Source organism: Falco peregrinus, chromosome 8 (assembly GCF_023634155.1).
Source record: "Falco peregrinus isolate bFalPer1 chromosome 8, bFalPer1.pri, whole genome shotgun sequence".
Taxonomy (NCBI): Eukaryota; Metazoa; Chordata; class Aves; order Falconiformes; family Falconidae; genus Falco; species Falco peregrinus.
The window spans coordinates 44,470,133-44,490,819 of NC_073728.1; the positions used below are offsets into that span (position 1 = coordinate 44,470,133).

The 20,687-nt window shown below is 39.5% G+C and overlaps 1 protein-coding gene across 20 annotated transcripts in view; it reads right to left on the minus strand.

The window, feature by feature from the left end:
* ANKHD1 (ankyrin repeat and KH domain containing 1) overlaps positions 1 to 20,687 on the minus strand; it is a 117,087-nt gene that overhangs the window by 70,760 nt on the left and 25,640 nt on the right. For all 20 annotated transcript variants that reach the window (XM_055811361.1, XM_055811351.1, XM_055811353.1 and 17 more), the window contains exon 3: positions 4,211 to 4,367. In XM_055811361.1, the coding sequence (XP_055667336.1) occupies positions 4,211 to 4,367 (157 nt within the window). The remainder of the gene's footprint in view (positions 1 to 4,210; positions 4,368 to 20,687) is intronic.

The following is a 20,687-nucleotide window of genomic DNA, read 5'->3' on the forward strand; positions in this document are numbered from 1 at the left end:
CTGCAGTAGATGTGTAACTTTCCTATGCAAGGAAGTCTTTAAATGAAGACTCATGACATTAGTACTATGCCTTACTAGAAAACATACCTTACAGATTTTTTAAGAAAAAATACATATATACACACACCCATTATTTCCACAGGAGAAAGTGAGATAGACCTTGCTTATACCTAAATTAGCTCTTGTCCTTACCAGTTGTTAACTCACATAAGTTCTCATATAGCTTAGATTCAGAGAAGAGTGCTCAAATCTAGGTAATCTGTGGTGGTTGCAAGATACAGAATACATCTCACTGGTACTATTTACACTTCAGTGGAATGCCAGACACACAGAGGGTAATGACCACAACAAGCTACTGACTATAGGTACCAAGGTAAATTTCTAGTGGAGATAAAGCCAAAAAGTGAACAGACTAGTATCACAGAGACCACTGATATTGAATACTTAACAAGAAAAATATCTAACCATTGTCTCTCCTTTAGTGGGACTATCTCCTACTCTGCACTAGCTCAAAGTTTTTTTTTCTTAAAAATCCTTACCTAATGACATCTTACAGGAAGAAAGGAGAGGAGCCTTACAGGAGTTTACTACTTTCCCATTCATGCACTGTTAAAAGCATATTACAGAAGCTTTCAGATGGATGAAATAAGCCAAATGAACTGCACTTTTTTAAAATAGCAGTAGCACAAATTCTACACAGAACACTACTAACTCATCCTTAAAAAAAAAAAAAAGCTACACATAGTAATTACAAGCTAAGAGTCAGAAGGAAAAGACAAGACAAACCCCAAGTGCTTGGCATCTGAAAGTTCAGAAGTCTATAATCACTACTTTAACCATCATTAACCTCTAAAGCAGAGAGAATAGCTACCTCCCCTGAGACCTAGGAAAGTACACTAAACAAATCTTGAAAACTGTGAGCTGAGCTTCAACTTATTTCAAATCAAGTCACCTGTCCTTTAAATCTTTTTCTGTTACAAAAAAAAAAAGTTTAAGCAAAGACAACTGTCAAAGCACTGCTAAACACAAGTGCAAACAACAGCAAGTCATGCTCAGTACCAACTCTGTTACACTTCTCCAACTGGTGACAATTTTATTTAGAAAATATATGCAAGGAACCATCATCCCTCAGTCACTGGGAACCAAGCCACAGTTAATGCCCTGGCAGGAGGGGGAAAGGAAGAGCAGCACTGTTACAAACAGTAGTGGATTGTATGTGATGCATTCCTGTCAGTGTATTTTATTGGCAAGATATGGAAACTTGTCTCTTAAAAAAAACCTAGTATACTCAGATTCATTAAAAACCTCAAACTTCTACTTTTCTTCTGTAAAAAATAGTAGTTCACTCAAATTCACTCATGTTGAAGAAAATATCCATTTGAGCACACAAAGTTCCCTCAGGAAAGCAGACCAGTTGTAATTTTCAATTGGTCAAAGACTGTAATGGTTAAACTATGTTAAGTCCCTGTTTTAAAAGGACCTCAGTTGCCATATACCCCAAAGTGAAATAATCTGTGCTAGCAGCTGCTAGATAAAAGCCGAGACCTGACCCGAAGAGAGTATCCAGCATCTGATCACTTACATTTGCATTGTAATCACTACGTATTTTAAGCAAAATAACTGATATTTTGGTAAAGTTTATTATTTGGCTACATAGTCAAGTCCATATACTGAAGCAATGGGATTCCACTAAAAGGCTGCAGGACACTACCAAACCTGCCACCTTCTCCTGGGAAGAAGATAAGGGACAGATGTGTGCTCATGGCACAAGCAAACAGCCCTGATGCAACTCACACATAATGAGGCACTTAGAGCTCAGGTCCCCGTGTTCAGCGGGGAGGAGAGGGTGGGGATTCAATGCACTTTTGCATACACATAGCCTTAGCCTAGCCTTTACAAATGGGAGCCACCTAACACCATGACCTCGGAGACAAATCCTGAAACAGATCCGTCATTCTCAGATGACCGTAAACCACCTCATATAACACAGAACTGCTGCAAAACCAAATATGCTCTGGGAAAGAGTTATTAAAACAAACTTGATTCTAGTCGACCAGGCACCTTGAGAGGTCTCCCAGTTTGCTCTCTGCTCAGGTTCTGTTTGTGATGCATCCAAGGCATTTTGTAAATTGACAAGAATGTCATGAGGATGTTCTTCCAAATGAAGCACAGAATGCTGTTCACTTTTGCTCCAAGGGTGCATTGCTAGCTCCTGTTCCACTTGTCCACCACAAAACTCAGGCCTTTTTCTCCAAAGTTGATTTCCAGCCATTCAGCTCTCCCCATCTGTACAAATGCAGAGATACTTCTCTCCAGGTACAAGACTTTGTATTTCCCTTTCTTGCATTTCGTGAGATTCCTGCTGGCTCCTTTTCTGCAGCTTGTCAAGGTCCATCTACATGGCAGCACAGCTATCTGGTCCATCAAGCACTCCTTTCAGTTTTGTATCATCTGCAAACTTGCTGAGGATGCACTCCGTACCATTACATTAGTCACTGATGAAGACATCAAACAGTACTAGCCCCAATATCGTCCCCTGGAGTACACCACTAGCAACTTGCCTTTACCTGGACAGACTTTCTGATACTAACAACTAGCAGTTAACTAGACTAGCAGTTCAGTTTTCAATCCACCTCACTGTCCACTTAACTAGCCTGTACTTCATCAGCTTGTCCCACAGGATGTTGTGGGATATAGTGTGAAAAGACTTGCTAAAGTAAAGATAAACAGCATCCATCATCTACCAACATAGCCATCTCTTTGTAGATAGCTATCAGCTCAGGCTTGATCTCCCCTTTGTAAAACCATGCTGACTACTTCCCATCATCATTTTGTACTTATTATGTTAGGAAATGGCTTCCAGGTGGATTTGCTCCATCACCTTTTCAGGGACTGAGGTGAGGACAACCTGCCTGCAAGTCCCTTGGATCCTCTTTCTTGCCCTTCTTGAGGACAAAGGTGACATTTGCTTTCTTCCAGTCCTCAGGAACCTCCCTCATTCCCTACGACCTTTCAAATAAATTGAGACTAGTCTCACAGTGACATCAGCCAGCTCCTTCAGTACACACAGGTACATACTATCAAGTCCCAGGAACTTGTTCACTAGACTATGTCCAACCTGTTTAAATGCTCCCTAATCTGATACCAACCTTCCCACTCATCTCAGGGGCTTGGGATTCCTGAAAGCAAATCTCACCAGTAAAGCCCAAGGCAAACCCCCTTCGGTGTCCCCATCAGTAGGTACCCTGCCATATTCTAAAGCTGGCCCACATCTTCCCTCATCTTCTTTTTGCAGCCGATATACTCACGCTCGTCTATCTTATTTCTTTTCACGCCCTTTGCTAGATTCAAATCCAGGTGGGCTTTGGCTTTCCTAATCATGCCCCTATATGCCTGACATTGTTTCTATACTCCCCATGGGCCACCTGGCCTGCTTCCATCGCTTGCATACTTCCTTTTTACATTCAAACATGCTTCCCCAGTGTATTTTTGCCTCCTCATGTTTTGATCCACAAGTAATTTATTCAGCTTCAGTTAGGAAATGAAACTATATTTGTATTTATATTTTCAGCAATGACTCAAGACTATTGCCCTTATTGTAAGCACTTTGTTTTGCCAATCCCAGTCTGAATTCCAAGAGGACATCCATATTAAAGAAAACTTAAGACTTTCCATTTTTGATCCTAAATGTGAAGTTCAACAGTATATGCAGCAGTCACACCATCCCAACAGTTTACAAAGTATTTGCATCACTTGTCAGAGTAGAAAATATTTCAGGATCCCTAAAGATGCCTTCAAATTACTAATGTAGAAAGCTTTTGATGACACAGGATAAATCCTCAGTTTGTCATCATGGGAGTTAAATGCCATCCTCATTAATTATGTTACAAAAAAAAGTTATCAGATAATATAGTTTTATTTACTATCACCAACTCTTCCACAGCTAAGAATTTAGTCCATTTTTGAAAAAGAAATCAATTGTTTAATACACAGAAAGAGCAGCAGGTTAGACAGTATCACTTTTTTTGTACTTTTCTCTTACACTTCGAAGCTATCTGATGGGACAGATTACACCTTCAGATTCACTAACTTTGCTTCTGCAAGTAGTGGAGCAGCTACATTACCAAGTGCTAACTATAAAGTTTACTTAATTTGAAATTAAAAATACATATAGTTGGGAAACTGGAGGTGGGGAGTGATCAATACATACTTGTCCACTTGTCCTGCATTGTGATTGTTCTCTGCTCTCATCCGTGTCAATGCAGCAGCAGCTTCATCCAGTGCACAGCTGACAGAGGATGTCAGTCTTCGGAGAACCTCAGGATCTGCGAAGGCTTTACCATCGGCAGTGGACAATTTACCAATTCCTTCAGTGTATGTTCATTCATCAGTCAGGTTAGTAAGAAAGTCACACAAAAGAAATGCAAAGACACTATTTTAGATTTCAGCCACATGCACTATTAGTTAAAAACGATATGCAAACATGCCAGAAAATCAGCTACTTAAAAGTAACTGCTAACATTTGCATAAGATCTGAACATTTAATTAACTATAATACAGCAGTAAGAAAACTATTTTTCAACTGGCAGCTTCATTACCTGTCCCAAATTCCCAACTCATACCTTTGAAGAATAAAAATAAATAAAATAATCTCAGGGGAATAAAGGTAAATCCAGGGATTGACCCCAAAACCAAAAGTCTGGGAAACGGGTATTATTCCACAGGCTTTATTTACTCTTTTCTGAATGTGAAGGATTTTCCAATTTAAAATCTGAAGTTACTACCCCTTTCCCACCCTACTCCATCCAAAATGAAGTACACTTAGTTCTAAAATGCCTTTTATTTTTTAAGAGGAGGAAAAAGCTGTGAAAGATTACTAGCTTAAATTCCCAGTATTTTAACATTTTAAACCGCACAGCTCTAGCTAGACACAAAAATTATGAAACAGAATTTCAAGTATTTTAAGTATACTTGAAATCAATGCCCCCCTCTACACTAACATTACACAGTAGAAATGCTTAGACTGAAGGAACTTCTGTAACAGTTTCTTTGCTGCAAGACTAAAGCTGAAGGCCAATACAGAACAGCACCATAAGGTGTATCACATGGCTGATACAAAATTATAGTACAGCTGTGTAGTTCTATTCCACACCAGTCTTACTACATATAGTTCAGCACAGCTTATTTTACATATGCAAACATCACTGCAGTTGCCTCTGTAGTGTAGGCAGAGCTTATATTTGCATATACAAATGTGCAAATAGTGTAAATAAATGCACTGATGAATAGCACCCACACCTAGGGTAAAAAAAAAAAAAGAGGAAAAAAAGAGAAAGAAATCTGTTTCACAGGCTACAAAAAGCAATGGTTACTGGTTTATAGGTTAGCTACCTTCACCAGTGATGAATCAGTAACTTTTCAATTCTTTAGCTGTTAAGCAGAATCACATTAGATATAAACATCTGAAAATAACACATCTTATGCCTCACAAGATCTGCTATTTGGTATGTGCATATCTCTGCAAGACAGATTTAGACCATGTCTCCACAACCCAGCTTGTAATTATTACAGAATAAATACTGAAATCATACTTTGAAAGTTTCAAACATTGTCTTCAGACAATGTATTTCCCCAATTTGAGAGCATCCAATTTGTTTCTCATTAATGTAAGAACCAATACTTACCAAATTTCTCCACCCTGAAAACCATTTAGGCCAACACAGGCCGGGCACACAGTTAGATTACCCTGCACCACTGCTGCGGTGCTGGTAAACACTGGCTTACAGTATTCAAGCTCAGTGTTCCTGGAAATGATGAAAAGTCCCTATCCTGTCACCAAGGCAGACACCTACGATGGGGTGCAGAAGTTTATTTGGCCAAGCGAAACTAAGCACAGGCTATGAAGGTTGAAATGAGCTGCTTGAAATACTTTGCAAGATCCAAGCACACTTTCTACCTGGCTACACCATCCCACCTCCGGAGCACTTCAGCATTGTCAAAAGGCTATGAAAAACCATTTATAATAAACTACTGATAATAAAATGGAAAATCACAACTAGATTTTCCCACACCACATCCATCTGGTTTTTGAAGCCTGTCCAGACACTGCAGAGCAATCAGAGCAGAGAAACACAGAGCCACAGACTCTTGACTCCACCATACTTGAAGAGGCTACCAGCCACACTCCTCCTTCCATCCAAACTGTTGAGGCTATAAACCTTCTGGCCACCTCTGTTAATATAGTGAGGATATAAACAACAAGGCTCAAACACCACAGCTCACGCCTCACACATTAATGTAAACTGAATGCGTTGGTGGTTTAAAAGGGGATGTTAATTCCCGTTGACTTTGCAGTTGCAGCAGGTGGGACAGTGGAGGATAGTCACTGTGCAGTTGTACTGGGGCATCAATTTACTACCAAACACATACAGAAAGCTGTATTTTTTCTATACATCTGCTTCTCTGGGACAGCTCACAGAGTAACTACACAGATGTCTACACTGGCTATTTCTGGTGGCGGTGCTGGTTTACACTAGCTTGCAGTATACATAAAAGTACTGCCTAAGGAAAAAAACCCCAGGATTTAAGTCTTCACAACTCAGTTCTCAGGCCTCATCTAGGACCACTGCAACCAAAGCTGAACACTGTGGTAAGCAAAGTGAAGGAGTACTTGAGAGAAATCCACAGGATTTAGAAAAGCAACCCCTGAGCCAGGCTAAAAAACCTACAGATTTTGCTTACAAGGAGCAGCACGACAGCAGTTCCCCTCCACTCAGAAGGGTCTCATGAAGGAGCTGGTGAACAGCAATACTGCTGGGAAAAGAAGGAGGAAATAAGAAGTCCGGTCCAAAAATAAAACAAACAAAAACCCCCACACAATCCACATTAAAAAAAAAACCCAAAGTAACATGACTATCTGAAACTAAACTGGCAATCTCAATTATTTCAAATCACTAAGGCAGTAGAACACCGAGGTTAACTAGACAAGCAGAACCTACACTTGACTATTCTCTTCATTTTTAAAGTTTACCTGTTAAAGCATTCATACCCAGGATTTCTGAAGGCAAGAAGTCACACCACAGATCTAGAGTCCTGTCCCAAGATACTGAAAGCATCCTCAAGACCATTCTCCACATTTGCTCGAATTTATCCTTCCTGCACACAAGTGATCACAATTTCTCATGTTATTACAGTCTCACTAGCACGTTATTGATTACTGATCTGACACTACCTGAACTGAAACCCAGTGTCTGACATTCTGTGCTCGCTGCAGGTCAATGGCACATTTTCAGGAACACAAGTAACCACAGATGTTCTATAACATACCTCATCTTTTCATGGACTAATCACTGTTGCAGAGTAAGTTTGAAAAGAGAATATGGGAGCCACTGCAGATTATTTTTTACTGAGAACATTCTACAGCCATTAACCATATGGAGATGGTGACACTCCCAATACAAAGTTACAACTTACCACTAAAATTAAGAGCATGTTCATAAGCAAACCAGAAGGAAGTACTTCCATACAACATAAGCTACCATGCAAAGGCCAAAAAGCCAAATTTAAAAATAGATCGGACAGATTCATTGGAGGCACAGGCTTTACAGTAATACTAAGAACAGCGGCCCTGGAAGTCACTATTTAAGGACATTCCTGAACAAGAGATTACTGGAAGGATAGGGAAAGGAGAGACTATTACCTGTGAAAGAGCAGGATCTTTTACCACTCCTGTGATTTTTGCCATGAGGAATCTGAGATTACATGCTCTGAAAACCACGTCTGTATGTTTTTACAACTTGCACACAGATGTTGAAAGCCATGAATAAATCTTAGAACCAACATGAATAACCAAGGCCAAAGTTGTTCCAAGTACACTGCAGTAAAGGCACAAGTAAGATACCCACACTTGAGCAACCATTCCCTTCCCTTCTATTTCAAGAAAAGAAACATTCTCACAAGAGCATCAGTTGCTCTACCCTCCCTAACTGGATAAAGTTCATATTAAGTATAAAGAAAATACTGAAGTGTAGTTTCTAGCTACTGCTCATAATTATCACCATTTACAACACCTTAAAAAGAAATTACTCTGATAAAGCCCACAGTTAAGTCCCTCATACCACACACAACTGGTGTCAACACACACTTTGAATATCAAGAGAGATCGTTCCAGAGGTCAAAATATCTAAGCGTAAGAGGTAACATCCAACAATCCTCACCAAAAAATGCAGATTCAGTAGTGATTATGTTTCTTCCCAGTTTCAGTACATCATATATTCTAACACACACGTGAGCCCATTCACCTGCTAGTATGTCAAATTTATCATCTCACATTCATCACAGTGTCTAACTCAACTTCAGCTCACATGGAATCATCTGGTCCCAGAAGCTCAAATGGATCCTCTGTTTCCTTAAGATCTTACATCACTTGCCCCCAAAGGCAGGTTTTGATGGAAATGTGGACAGCTTTAAAAGCCCAAAAGAAGAAAGAAATCAGAATCATGGCACAGAAATGTGTCTTTTTTTTCTTTTTTTTTTTAACAGTATGCCAAGAACCTGCTTTAATCAGCATGTCGTACAAGTAGCACCTCAAACAAGGTAAAGAGGGTTCAGGGAAGGAGAGAGTGGACTTTGTTTTAGCTTCTTTACTGGAGTTCCCATTCAGAGGAACTGAGAAGTTCTGGACTGTAGCAGGTTTTTTTGCCAGTCTTGGGCCATAAGCAGTAACTTTACCAGAAAAGTACTAATTCTGGCACATCACACAGGTGCTACCACAAGACAAGGTGGCAACAAGGAAGACTGAGTGTGCACTGTTCTGTAAGGTCTCAGGTGGCTTAACATAAATTTTCAACATGGGTCTCGCTCCCCTAACAGCACCTCAGATGAATTCAGTTCTGGCATGTTAAGAGGAGAACCTAAAGGAAGGTTTCCTAAAGAAATGAGATTTCTCACAGCCTTTAAATCTACATTTTATGTTTATTTCTGGTAATACTTACCACTGAAGCATCTGTAGAAAATTACCACCTACTATTTTCTGTAAATTCTAGCAGTGGTGGAAGCAAGCAGAGACTGTATGATTGTATCAGTCATCTACCAACAGCAGGCTGCCACTCTGTAATGTCCTAACTTCCTGCTTTCTGTATGTTAAACAGAAAGCGGTTTTCTAATTCCCCATATAACTAACAAAAAAGTGTGCACTTTGCTCCTACTCTGATGATGTTTAAGTATTTTCCCAAACACTAGGTTCATATTACATCATTTTCAGACCCAGTAAACCAAAATATAGCGGTCAGCACACTCACCAAGACCCATACTGATCTTCTGGCAAATCCAGGAAAACACTGAACCAGCCATACCTTGTTGCCTGTGTTTAATGCCCAAGTAAAGTTCTTGTTGCCTTGACCAACTAACTTAAGTTAGCAGCCACGTGGTGAAGCAACTGGAATTGGTGAGCACAGCACAGATGCCAACAGCACATTCATTGCCAGACTTGTGCCCACTCTGCTCCGGGTCAGGTTTCAACAACTGCATGATGCTCCCAGCTCAGCCACTGCCAGCTGGAAAGACATGGGCACAGAAGCACTGAACACAGTTCTGCCTCACCAGTGGATCCCACTGATTACGTGGCCACACAGCAATGGAAAGACAGACACACTTTAGTCTTGCAAAAGAGATTTCAGCAAGAATGCAACACAAATTACTCAAGCCCATCTAAAGTTACAGTGTATTGTGCTGGTTTATGTTTTCTTGTAAAAAACAGTCCAAAGCCTAATAAATCAAGATATCTAATTCACAACATCAGAATGAGGGACACAATATATTTACAATTTTTTTAATATATTGTAAATGTTTAAATGTGCTTTACTGTATGCTGATTGCTCAGACTAAAATCCTCAAGGAAGAAACCACACATTGAGTAGTGGTCTTTGTATACAAATTACAAATTATTTTTGTATACGAATATACAAATTATGTATAGGAATTACAAAAATACTAGTAATTTATTCTAGTGTAATAATCTTTCTAAGAGTTTTACGCTTTTAAAAATTTAAGATAAAGTGTTGTTAAAAAATGTTAATTCACACTAAGCTAAACAACACTAGACTTACAAGGGAGGGTTTACTTGCTGAGCAAGGAAAATAACTATTTTAAGTCAGAGTACAGACTGAGCCCATTGGGATTTTTGGGTAAAGCCATTTGGTCCTCTGAACATATTTCTTCACTAAAGCAGTTAAAGTTTAAAACCCTCTTTGTTAAGTTAAGCATGCCTGCCTTAAATTGCTGTATGATTCTGGTGAACCTTTGAAGAATTCACTCAGTATTTACAGACCCTAATCATATCTAATGCAACACCCAGGACCATGTGTGAAGGCAAACCTTCAGGAGCTTGAAATCCAAGGATGCACAAAGAAGAGCTGCACTAAAATCTGCAAAGATTTTCCATCTGGAATATCCATATCACAAAAACAAACAAACAAAACACACACACAAAAACAAACAAAACAAAACACACAAAAACAAACAAACAAACCCACCCCAAACCAAAACACCCCTACAAACCACAACAACAAAATACACTTGTCTTCCCTATATTTCATTGCTAACATTATATGTATAGTGACATAAACTCCGTGCAGGCGTGGCCAATTCTATTTTATTTTGCCTTTCAGAAAAACCCACATTTTGAAATCAATTTCATACCAGGCAAGTTCTCTCCTGACACTCATGCCCTTAATAAATACATTTGTAGCAAATACCCTTTTATTGTATTTTTTTCTACCTCATCTTTTGCATCATTCAGAAGATGAACTTTGAACAGAAATGCTCTTTCCAAGTTTTTGAATTCTCACTCCTGACATTTAAAAATGCCACATACTTCCATGTTGTAACAAACTTAGAATCATAGAATCATTTAGGTTGGAAAGGATTGAGCCCAACCATTAAATACTTGCCATTAAAAACTTGCTTATAATCTTACTCTACCATCCCAATCCCAGAACATTTGATTATGGTCTGACACATCATCGAAAAGATATCTAAGCCACTTGGCAACACCCTTTCTGATCCCTACATAACAGATTATCACACATTACTGTGTCATTATGTATGATTACCCATTAGTGCTTAAATAAGCATGCTATCTCACAGATAATAGAAAACTCTTTAAATACTAATAATTATTTTGAACAATAAGTTGGGTCCCCTCTTCTGCTCCAGATTCTTCCTGAAAGTCTTTCTGCACTGTCTAATAGTCAAACTGAAAGATAGGAAACCTTAGTCACTACTTAACAGAAACAGTTATTCCCAAAAGACAGATGTGAATGCAAATGAAAGGAGACAAAATTATGCTGACATATATCAGTCATGTTTTCAAAGGCCTTATCAATCCCAATTCAGACTAAACTAGTTCCCTAGCCCATCTTCAGTAGCAGGGGGAAAAAAATTTAATTATATACCTGCTCTCTCCAATTGCTTCTACACATTGCCAATGTGCTTAAATTGTAACTCAGCTGACCATTACTAAACTTATTGCTAAAATTCACAATGCTCTCTCAAATACAGCAGGGCTGTATTAAAGTTAACTAAACATATATGCTGTGTTTACATATCTAATGTCTGTGTTCCTTATTTTGACCTAGTAAAGAGGGGACTATAAGGTACCAGAGTAATTTGTCTTACAACTAGCCATGTTGTAACTGAAAGATTTTTCCCTTCCAACAAATATAACCTCTAAAGGCTTTATAACCACACCTCTCAAGGTTTTCAACCTTAACTAGTGTCACCCTGTAACATTTTTGGAAGGCTAATGTTGTTCTTTATTACCATGCCAATAAAATAATAAAAATCAACCTCTCTGAAGGCAGTGCCATTCCCTGGAAGGCAGGGCTCAAAGTCTATACAACCACCACAATACTTCAGACCACACCTACTGCCTCAGCTTGTGCAGAGATTTTCACAACACAAGTAACCCTTCTTGTGCTGCACTGTCAGCTTGCCTGAGAAGGCTGAAGCTTGACAGCTTCCTCATCAGATGATTTATCGCCTCATAAAACCAAACAGAAAACCAAGAGTAGGAGAATATCCCTTCTAACTATATTCTGTTGTATTTACCGGATTTCAGTAACATTCCCAGATTGAAATGGTAACCCTGAAGTTTATCCTGTTTCTGTGTTACCACAGAGGTTTGATTCCTTGGCTGTTTTCTGTTGGTTTTAGCGTTAACCCTATTAAAGTGTTTAAGTTCAGGGTACTACAAAGCCAGTGCAATATATCAAAAACAGAGCTTGTCTTCTGACCCAAAATCTCTTTCAAAGATAAAATCTAATGAACAAGTATTCAAACTCCCCTCCCCAAGGTCATGATAGCTCAAAATCATGCATCAGCAAGATGCCAGCTTCTAGTTAAGATATAAAAATCTTTAGACAAGTGCCAAGTCTTCTGTTAGCTATTCCCTCTCCACTTAACAAGGCCAGATTTTTGGCGGGAGGGGGATGACACACAACTCAAACTATAACAGAGTTCAGCAAGAGGTCACCCACAAGACGTACCACCTAGAAGGGTTTCTCTCATACAGAAGTAGCTTTAAGTTTTCCCAACACCTTCCTGAGATTTTTTTTTTTTTAAATTAAAAAAAAAGCTCAGTGCTTTTGCTGGAAATGGATCATGCAATAAAGTAAATGAAGCATCCTGACATTACATGGTGGGTGAGTAGACCACCACTGTTCTAGTCAAAAAAACCCACACCAGAAACCATTTGGAACAGACTAAGCTGCTACCATCTCACAGGACGTCTCCAAACAAACGATGGCCAAAAAAAATCATGCAGAGATACCACCTAAACATCTTGTGTGCGCTCAAAGCTATCCATGAGCCTTTCTAATGCTTCAGTCCTTTACAACAATGTATTTGCAGAGCCATAACAGCATTTCTAAGTAAACTACTCCTATCAAAAGGCTGCTCCACAGCAGTCCAACCTTGTAATGAGCACTGCCACACCTCTATCCAGACAAAAGCTTCATGCATCTTCACACAGTATAACCCCTGCTTCAGGGAAGTCATGCCTACTACTCAGGTACATCAGAGCTCAATCAGGTTATGGAGCAGATAAATTCAAGTGCCATCACACAGCATGTACAGGACAAACAGGTGATCAGAACCAGTCAGCAAGGGTTTATGAAAGGCAGGTCCTGCTTGACTAACCTGATCTCCTTCATATTACAAGGTGACCTGCTTAGTGGATGAGGGAAAGGCTATGGATATTATCTTCCTAGACTTTATGAAAACTTTTGACATCATTTCCCACAGCATTCTCATGAAGAAACTGCCTGCTCACAGCTTGGATGTGCATACTGTTCACTGGGTAAAAAACTGCCTGGATGGCTGGGCCCGAAGAGCAGTGGTGAAGGGAATTAAAGCCAGGTGGCAGCAAATCACACGTGGTGTTCCCCAGGGCTCAGTACTGGGCCAGTTCTGTTCAGTATGTTTATCACTGGTCTGGACGAGGTGATCAAGTGCACCCTCAGTAAGTCTGCAGTCACCACCAAGTTGGGCAGGAGAGTTGATCTTGAGAACCTGAAGGCTCTGCAGAGGGATCCGGACAGGCTGGATCAGTGGACTGAGGTCAATTGTATGGGGTTCAACAAGGCTCAGTGCCGAGTCCTGCACTTGGGTCACAACAACCCCACACAATGCTACAGGCTTGGGAAAGGGTGGCTGGAAAGCTGCCTGGTGGGAAAGAACCTGGGGCTGTTGGTCAACAGCCAGCAGAATGAGCTGGCCATGTGCCCAGGTGGCCAATAGCATCGTGGCTTGTATCAGAAACAGTGTTGCCAGCAGGCCTAAGGAAGCCATTGTCCCCCTCTACTCAGCCATGGTTAGTCCACACCCCAAACACTGTGTTCTGTTTTGGGCCTTTCACTGCAAGAAAGACAATGAAGTGCTGCAGAGCATCCAGAGAAGGGCAATGGAAGCTGGTGATGGGTCTAAAGTACAAGTCTTATGAAAAGCAGGTGAGGGATCTGGGGGTCTTTAGCCTGGAAGAAAGCAGGCTCAGGAGGAACCCTATCGCCCTCTGCAACTACTTGAAAAGAAGCTGTAGACAGGTGTTTGTCTCTTTTCCCAAGTAACAAGCAATAGGAGAAGAGGAAATGGCCTCACATTGCCTCTTAAGACCACTCCTCTAAACCAGGGGAGGTTTAATATGGATATTAGGAAAAATACCTTCACTGAAAGAGTGGTCAAGCATTGGAACAGGCTGCCCAGGGAAGTGGTTGAGTCACCATCCCTGGAGGTATTTGAAAGACATGCAGATGTGGCACTTAAGGGCACTGTTTAGTGGTAGACTTGGCAGTTAATAGTTGGACTCGACCTTAAAGGTCTTTTCCAGCAACAATTCTATGATTCTATGTGCTTTAACTAAATTTGGCACTTTTGGAATGCATTTGAGCAACTGCGCCTAGCCAGCTGGTCCATCAGATATCTCAGAGAAGGGCTGTGGCCACATAGTGCAAAATAAATGCAAAAGGTCTCTGAAATACACCTATCTAGAAGAGCTGGTCTTCCTCAGCCTACATTGTACAGTTGTTCAATCCAGTAACTCCTAGCATATGCTTGGAAGTCCCATGCAGCTACTTTTCCAACCTGTAGAGAAGAAAGGATAGTCTTGCCCATGGACCGTACCAGCAAAGTGAGGATGATAAGCTCAGTGTAGCTTAGGCATTTGGTGCCAATCTTACAGCAGAAAGGCTCAGTTGAACTCCTTGAGTAAGCCTTTGCCATCTTCCAAATCACAACAAAAGAATTCTCCTGTAAATATATCTGGTGGCTTAATGTGACACCGGAACTTACTGTACCCTTAACATCCCCATTCTAACTACACTTACCAGAAGAATGTATCCTTTTATATACATTTGCTACAAACTTCCACTATAAAAGTGTATTTCCCACACCGCCACCCCCACCCAACCCCACCCCCCCGCCACCCACCCCATCACCCAGCACATGGCACAGAGTTCACTGCCATTTTTATTCTTCTCAATCAGTATATGGACATGCTAACTGAAATTCATTTAGCATGAAATTAAAGAGTTACAGCTTGAGGGTTTGGTAGGGGTTTTTTTTGAGTAATTAGTATTTTACAATATTTCATGTGTCATCACCACAGTTGCCCACAGACTTCCAGAGCAGCCAAGTTTTTAATTTCTACAAATCAGGTTCCTGACAGCAAACCATCACACCCAAAAATGACAATGACATGTTCAGATAACCTACTAAGCATTTTCTGGCAAAAGCAGAAATATAATTTTATTCTACTGGCTTGTATTTCGTGGTCTTAACCTCAAAACAGCCCGTTCACAAATCACTCCCCAAAATAATAGGAATTCACCCACTTGAGCAACATCTACAAGTGATAAGGGATACCTGAAAAAAAAACCAGGCCATCACAACATACACATGCCACTAGAGAAAACTATCCTTAATTACAGCTTCTAATTTTTCACTTGCTTGACATTGCAAACTCTTAATATTGTATTTGCATTTACATATATTTCAATGTAGCTGTCAGAACAGGAGCCAGAAATCTCAATGACATTTCTCTCTGCTTTCCAGTATGACAACTCCAGCAGTGAGATTTTCTTTCTTCACAATCAAAAGCAAGGAAGCATTTCTCCATATACAATTACTTCTTACTGTTATTTTGGAAGCATTTTGATGACAAGGGTTCCTTTCTGTGATCATCTGCTTTTATATCAGTGTGCTCAGATTATCTTAAAATCTGAAAACTCATTCTCTATACTTAGCACAAACAGGAATTCTTGTTTAACTAGTCAATACCCATTAACATCTGCATTTCTTTTGAGAGTTTCCCCATTAGATTTCAATGTAGTCTCATACTGAAGAATTCAATACCAGGTTACCTAGTCAGGTAATCACAACATTAGCCAGCAAATTCCACTTTTACTAAAGCTTGAAAGCCCCATAAGCAAATTCAGCAATGAAAACCCTACTCTACCTAGATCACAGATCTTTCTAGCAAAAACCCAATCTACCCCAAATAGTCTGCAATTTCATGCAATTCCTCTCCACCAAAACAACCCACCCATCTCCTTTGTTTTCAGAATGCAAGAACATGGATATTTGACAGATATGGAATACCATACCTATTTTAGTTTAAAATACTAAAATACAAGATAGTTTTAAACTTTGTGACAGTTACCATATGAGAGTTCAAATAGTAAAGAATAATACCCGAAAAGTTATCCATAACTATCTCCTCATACTCCATCTTAATTAAATTCCTGACCATAACAGACTTTGCTAGTTTAACTAATTTTTTCTATCAGTTTGATTTTTTTCAAGCTTTCACTAGGCATCCATTTTCTCTCTTTGTATGAAATCAAGTTACCTTTTCTAAAGCTGAAATAACAGAAGCTCTCCTGTCCCGATCTAACATTTGCCCACTGCCAGAAAAATGACTTGGTCGTCCTCCTTTCCCTGGGTTTCCCCAGGCGCTCCCACCAACCCCACTGCACTCACATCCGCAAAAAGAAGAGGGAGCTTTCCACCAGCACAGCAAGATGAATTTGATCAGCAAAGGGTCTTTCTAGCCACCACCAGAACTGGCAAGAGAAAACTTCATGGCCAGGAACAGAAGATTCCTGCTTGAAGGTGACAGCAAATAGCCACTAAACCACCTCAGTCACCTCACACACCTTTCCCCCCTCCTCATGCCACTCATTAAGAATATCCAAATTTTTATGTTTCCTAGTCAAATATTTTTTAAAAAAACAAATCTTTCCATTTTTTAAGCTTTCGTTTCTATTAAATCTCTAGCAAATAAACATTTGCCTTATTACAAGGTGACAAGTTTCCAGATACTATTCTCAAAACTGCTGACTGCTTACAGGAGCCAGGCCGTTCAGACACATTCATCATGTATGCGCATAAAATCATGCTGGTAACTCAACCAAATGCACTTTGATCCAATACATATTACATGTAGTTAATATGGAAGCATCATGAATTGCTCCCATGTCATAGTTAAAGATGTACTTCATCAAATGGCTTTTTCACCCATTTCACTGTAGATATTTGTCTGGAAGAGATACCTGCCTCTTGGATCAGCTACAATTAGGACAAAAGCAACAATATAGTAAAAAAAAATTTAAAAAATTGCCAGTTTTGTCACAGGCATCGTTTAAACAGCAATTTGATGGCTGAATTGCTTTAAAGCAAACTAAAGCTCAGGGGAGAATATGAGAGGGCTTGTGGTTCGTCATAAAGCCTGAAGGATTATATTCAGCTACAAGAAAGCATTCGTATTTCCTCTAGCAGAGTAGTGAATATATAACACAATTATGGAATGAAAAGACATTAATGCTGAACTTGTATAGACTGGTCTGAAGTGTTCACTCATCCTCTCCTTTTCGGTTTATCTGGAGTTGGTGTTTTTTTTGTTTGGATTTTTTTTTCTGTTTTGTTTGGATAGGGTTTTCTTGTCTGTTTGGTTTTGAAGTATCTTTGGAAGAATTAAGCCTTGGCTCAAAACCTAATGAGTACATTCCTCACACCTATGAAATACTACAACCAATCAAAATACTTGGTATGCGCTGAAAGCTATTACACATGTGAACCCCTGGACAGGGGTTCTTACTCTCTACCTTCCATTAACAGCTAGGCTTCGATTGACACGTAAATGCTAGTTTATCTTCTGTAATTCCACAGGATCCCTGCTGGCCAAGGCATCTGCTCAGCTAGCATATTCAAAAGGCAACAAGATGGAGAGGTAAGACAGAAAGGAGGGGAGAAAGGAAGATCTTCCTCAGCCCCAAGATTTTGTGCTGGAAAAAGTAAGTTTAGTTTCTTCAAGGTACATGGCTTTTTTAAAAAAACGAAAAAGTGTAAGTCAAAAGAGATTAAGCTAAACTGGATCTTTTCAATGTGTGGCAACAAAGATTCCTACAAAATGTTTGTTCGAATTATCTGTGTTTTGCAAGATAGATCAAATGCAAGAACAGACATTTGAATATGGCTTTGGAGGAGAAAAGCTTCTGTTCATTATGAGTTAAGAGCAAATGTAGAAGACCAGCCCAGCAGAAAAACCAAACCAAACACACACACACCCCGCCACCCCCAAAAAAATAAAGAGCCAAACCTCCAAAAACCTGAGCCACATCCACAGGGACTACTAAGTAGGAACTGCAATAGGAAACAGTCAGAAAAAAACGTTGTTCATCAAGAAATTGCTTTAACCTTGGGACAGTTGTAACCCAGTAACTTCAACTGTTGTAAGGCACATGTCAACCCAGGGATGATCCCCACAGCACAAACTACTCTTTTTCTAGATTTTCTCAGTCTGTAAAGATCTAATATCTACTAGGCGTCTATATTTAAATATTAAGAAAATAATTCTACATCCTATAGAATAGTCACAGTACCCTGCCTGTCTTCCCTCAACATATGTACTAGTTCTAGCTACTGTCAGATCTTGTTGCACTAACTCAGGTATTTTTATTAAACAAGTCATAGAGTAACAGCTAATTCTACCAGTTCCAGTTAACTGTTAGGGTTTGGGTTATTTTTGTTTTGTTTTTAAATTAAAAACAAGCACTTTCACCCATGGCAACTAAGGCCTCCTTTCTAACTTGTTTTGATACTAAGAAAATGTACTGTCTTGCATTTGAAAGGAATATTCAAGACAATGCTAACGTTAATCCAAATTATAAAGGACAAGGGTGGGATTAAGCACTAGTTTATAAATATCTATGTTACTCGGGACACAAATTTGTTCTGGTGCCTCTCTGGAATTAAACAGAAGGTAATATATATTACAGTTAACTAGTGGTTTATCATTTAATTTCTGAATTTTTTCTAACGACCAATCGGGGATTTTTTAAGGGTTTTATTTCCATCCTTAACATTGATAAAAGACAGCAAATACACACCCAGAAAGATTTGTCATGACACCAAAATCACAGTGAATTACTTGGGTGCCTGATGTCTTTTTCATTGCCAGCCTTCTCTTCCCTCCCTCATTACCCACCTTCCACAACATCTTTTCCAGGGCCACAGCACCAGCAAGTATTCAGGTACATTATACACTTGAAACAAATGCTCTTCTAGCTCTATCACGCTTGCCAGTATTCCTATGATTAGCTAAGGAAAAACGTCAGCCAAAAGCTCAATTGTTTGCCTGGCTTTGTTTAGCTTTTAAATGGACATGGGCTCAAAAGGCAGACTCAGCACATTTCCCCTAGTGATGGGCAGTCACCTACTCACACCCTGTCAAACACAAACATACCAGCACACTCAACTGGATTCTAATGACAGTATACAGTGCTAAATGAATATGCAAGGATTGGTATCATCTACCGAGTGCCCCAGCAAGAATCAAAGCAGCTACACTCCACCAAATTCAGAGCTTTGGACATCAGCTCTGACATTCCTGTGTCTCAAGGAAGCATCCAGGCTACAGACTGAGAAACAAGCAAGAGGTTGCTTATACAAAATAGTATTGAAACCCCAACTCACTCTTGAAGAATTTATTTTACTTAAGTTGAGACTGTAGTACTTAAAATATTGACCCACACAACTATCAAGGCAACAACTTTGTAAATGATCCAGAAGCAGAAATCATGACCTCTGTAAGGAAAGCTTCAAAATTAATTCTGTACTTAGTGCCATCAAATATAGAAAAATTTACAAGGATTATTTCGTTATTTTATAGAAAAATACCAAACGTAATGGTAGGCAATTATTCTTTAATTCCTGACTCTTCCTTTCATGCCTTATCAGAAAGAAAAACTAGTATTTCCTCATTTTAAGTCTGGCAATTGCTTACCTCCAAGAATCTGAAAAGATACACTGCAAAGAGCTAAGACTGCTACTGAAACATGGAAAGAACGAACATGGAAATGGTACTGACCACTGTGGGAGGGTAAGGAGCAAAGAAAATCCCCACATATCCCTGAGAACCATCAAAAGAAGAAAAAAATGTATTCATGCTGAAGGGGCACAAAATATGTATTCTTGACTTCTTGCATTCTAAGCCACATACTTGAAGTCTCATCTCTACTTTAGGGCTTCTGACTTTTGAAAACAGATTACAGACACTCTCACCTATTTGGTAGTAGAAGGAAAAAACAGTGGAATTACTTTATGCTTTTTGAGTAACCTAAGGCCAAGTTTCATGCCCCTGCAGAGACTAACACCAGGGTATGATGCCCATGCACAACAGAGATGCAGGAAGAGGGCAACTCCAATAACCTTTGAGTACTGTTTATAAGCAAACACTCACTTGAACTGTTTTCTCCCGATTTCTAGCATTCAGTGAGAAAGTGAGTCTAAATGGGCTGTAATTGCTTTCCTAAATCAGAAAATAGCTCTGGCTCAGTACTCAGTTACCGTCTGGGGAAAAAAAAAAAAGATAAATATTTCTACATTTTCAAGCAAAGAACTAAGAGTAAAGTTTGAGGGCCAGTAATATCATCAACTTAATGTAGAAGCCCGTGGACTTTTAGCCCCCAGTTTATGCCAATTACGCATGCCAAAGTAAGCCAAAAATACAAGTATTTTCAGAGGCTGACCAAGTACACCACTTCTTTTAAAAAGAAAAATATCACCACCCTAATGGCGTATAGCACAGACTACTGTACAAATTGTTGTTTCAAAATGAACATTTGAGAAACTGT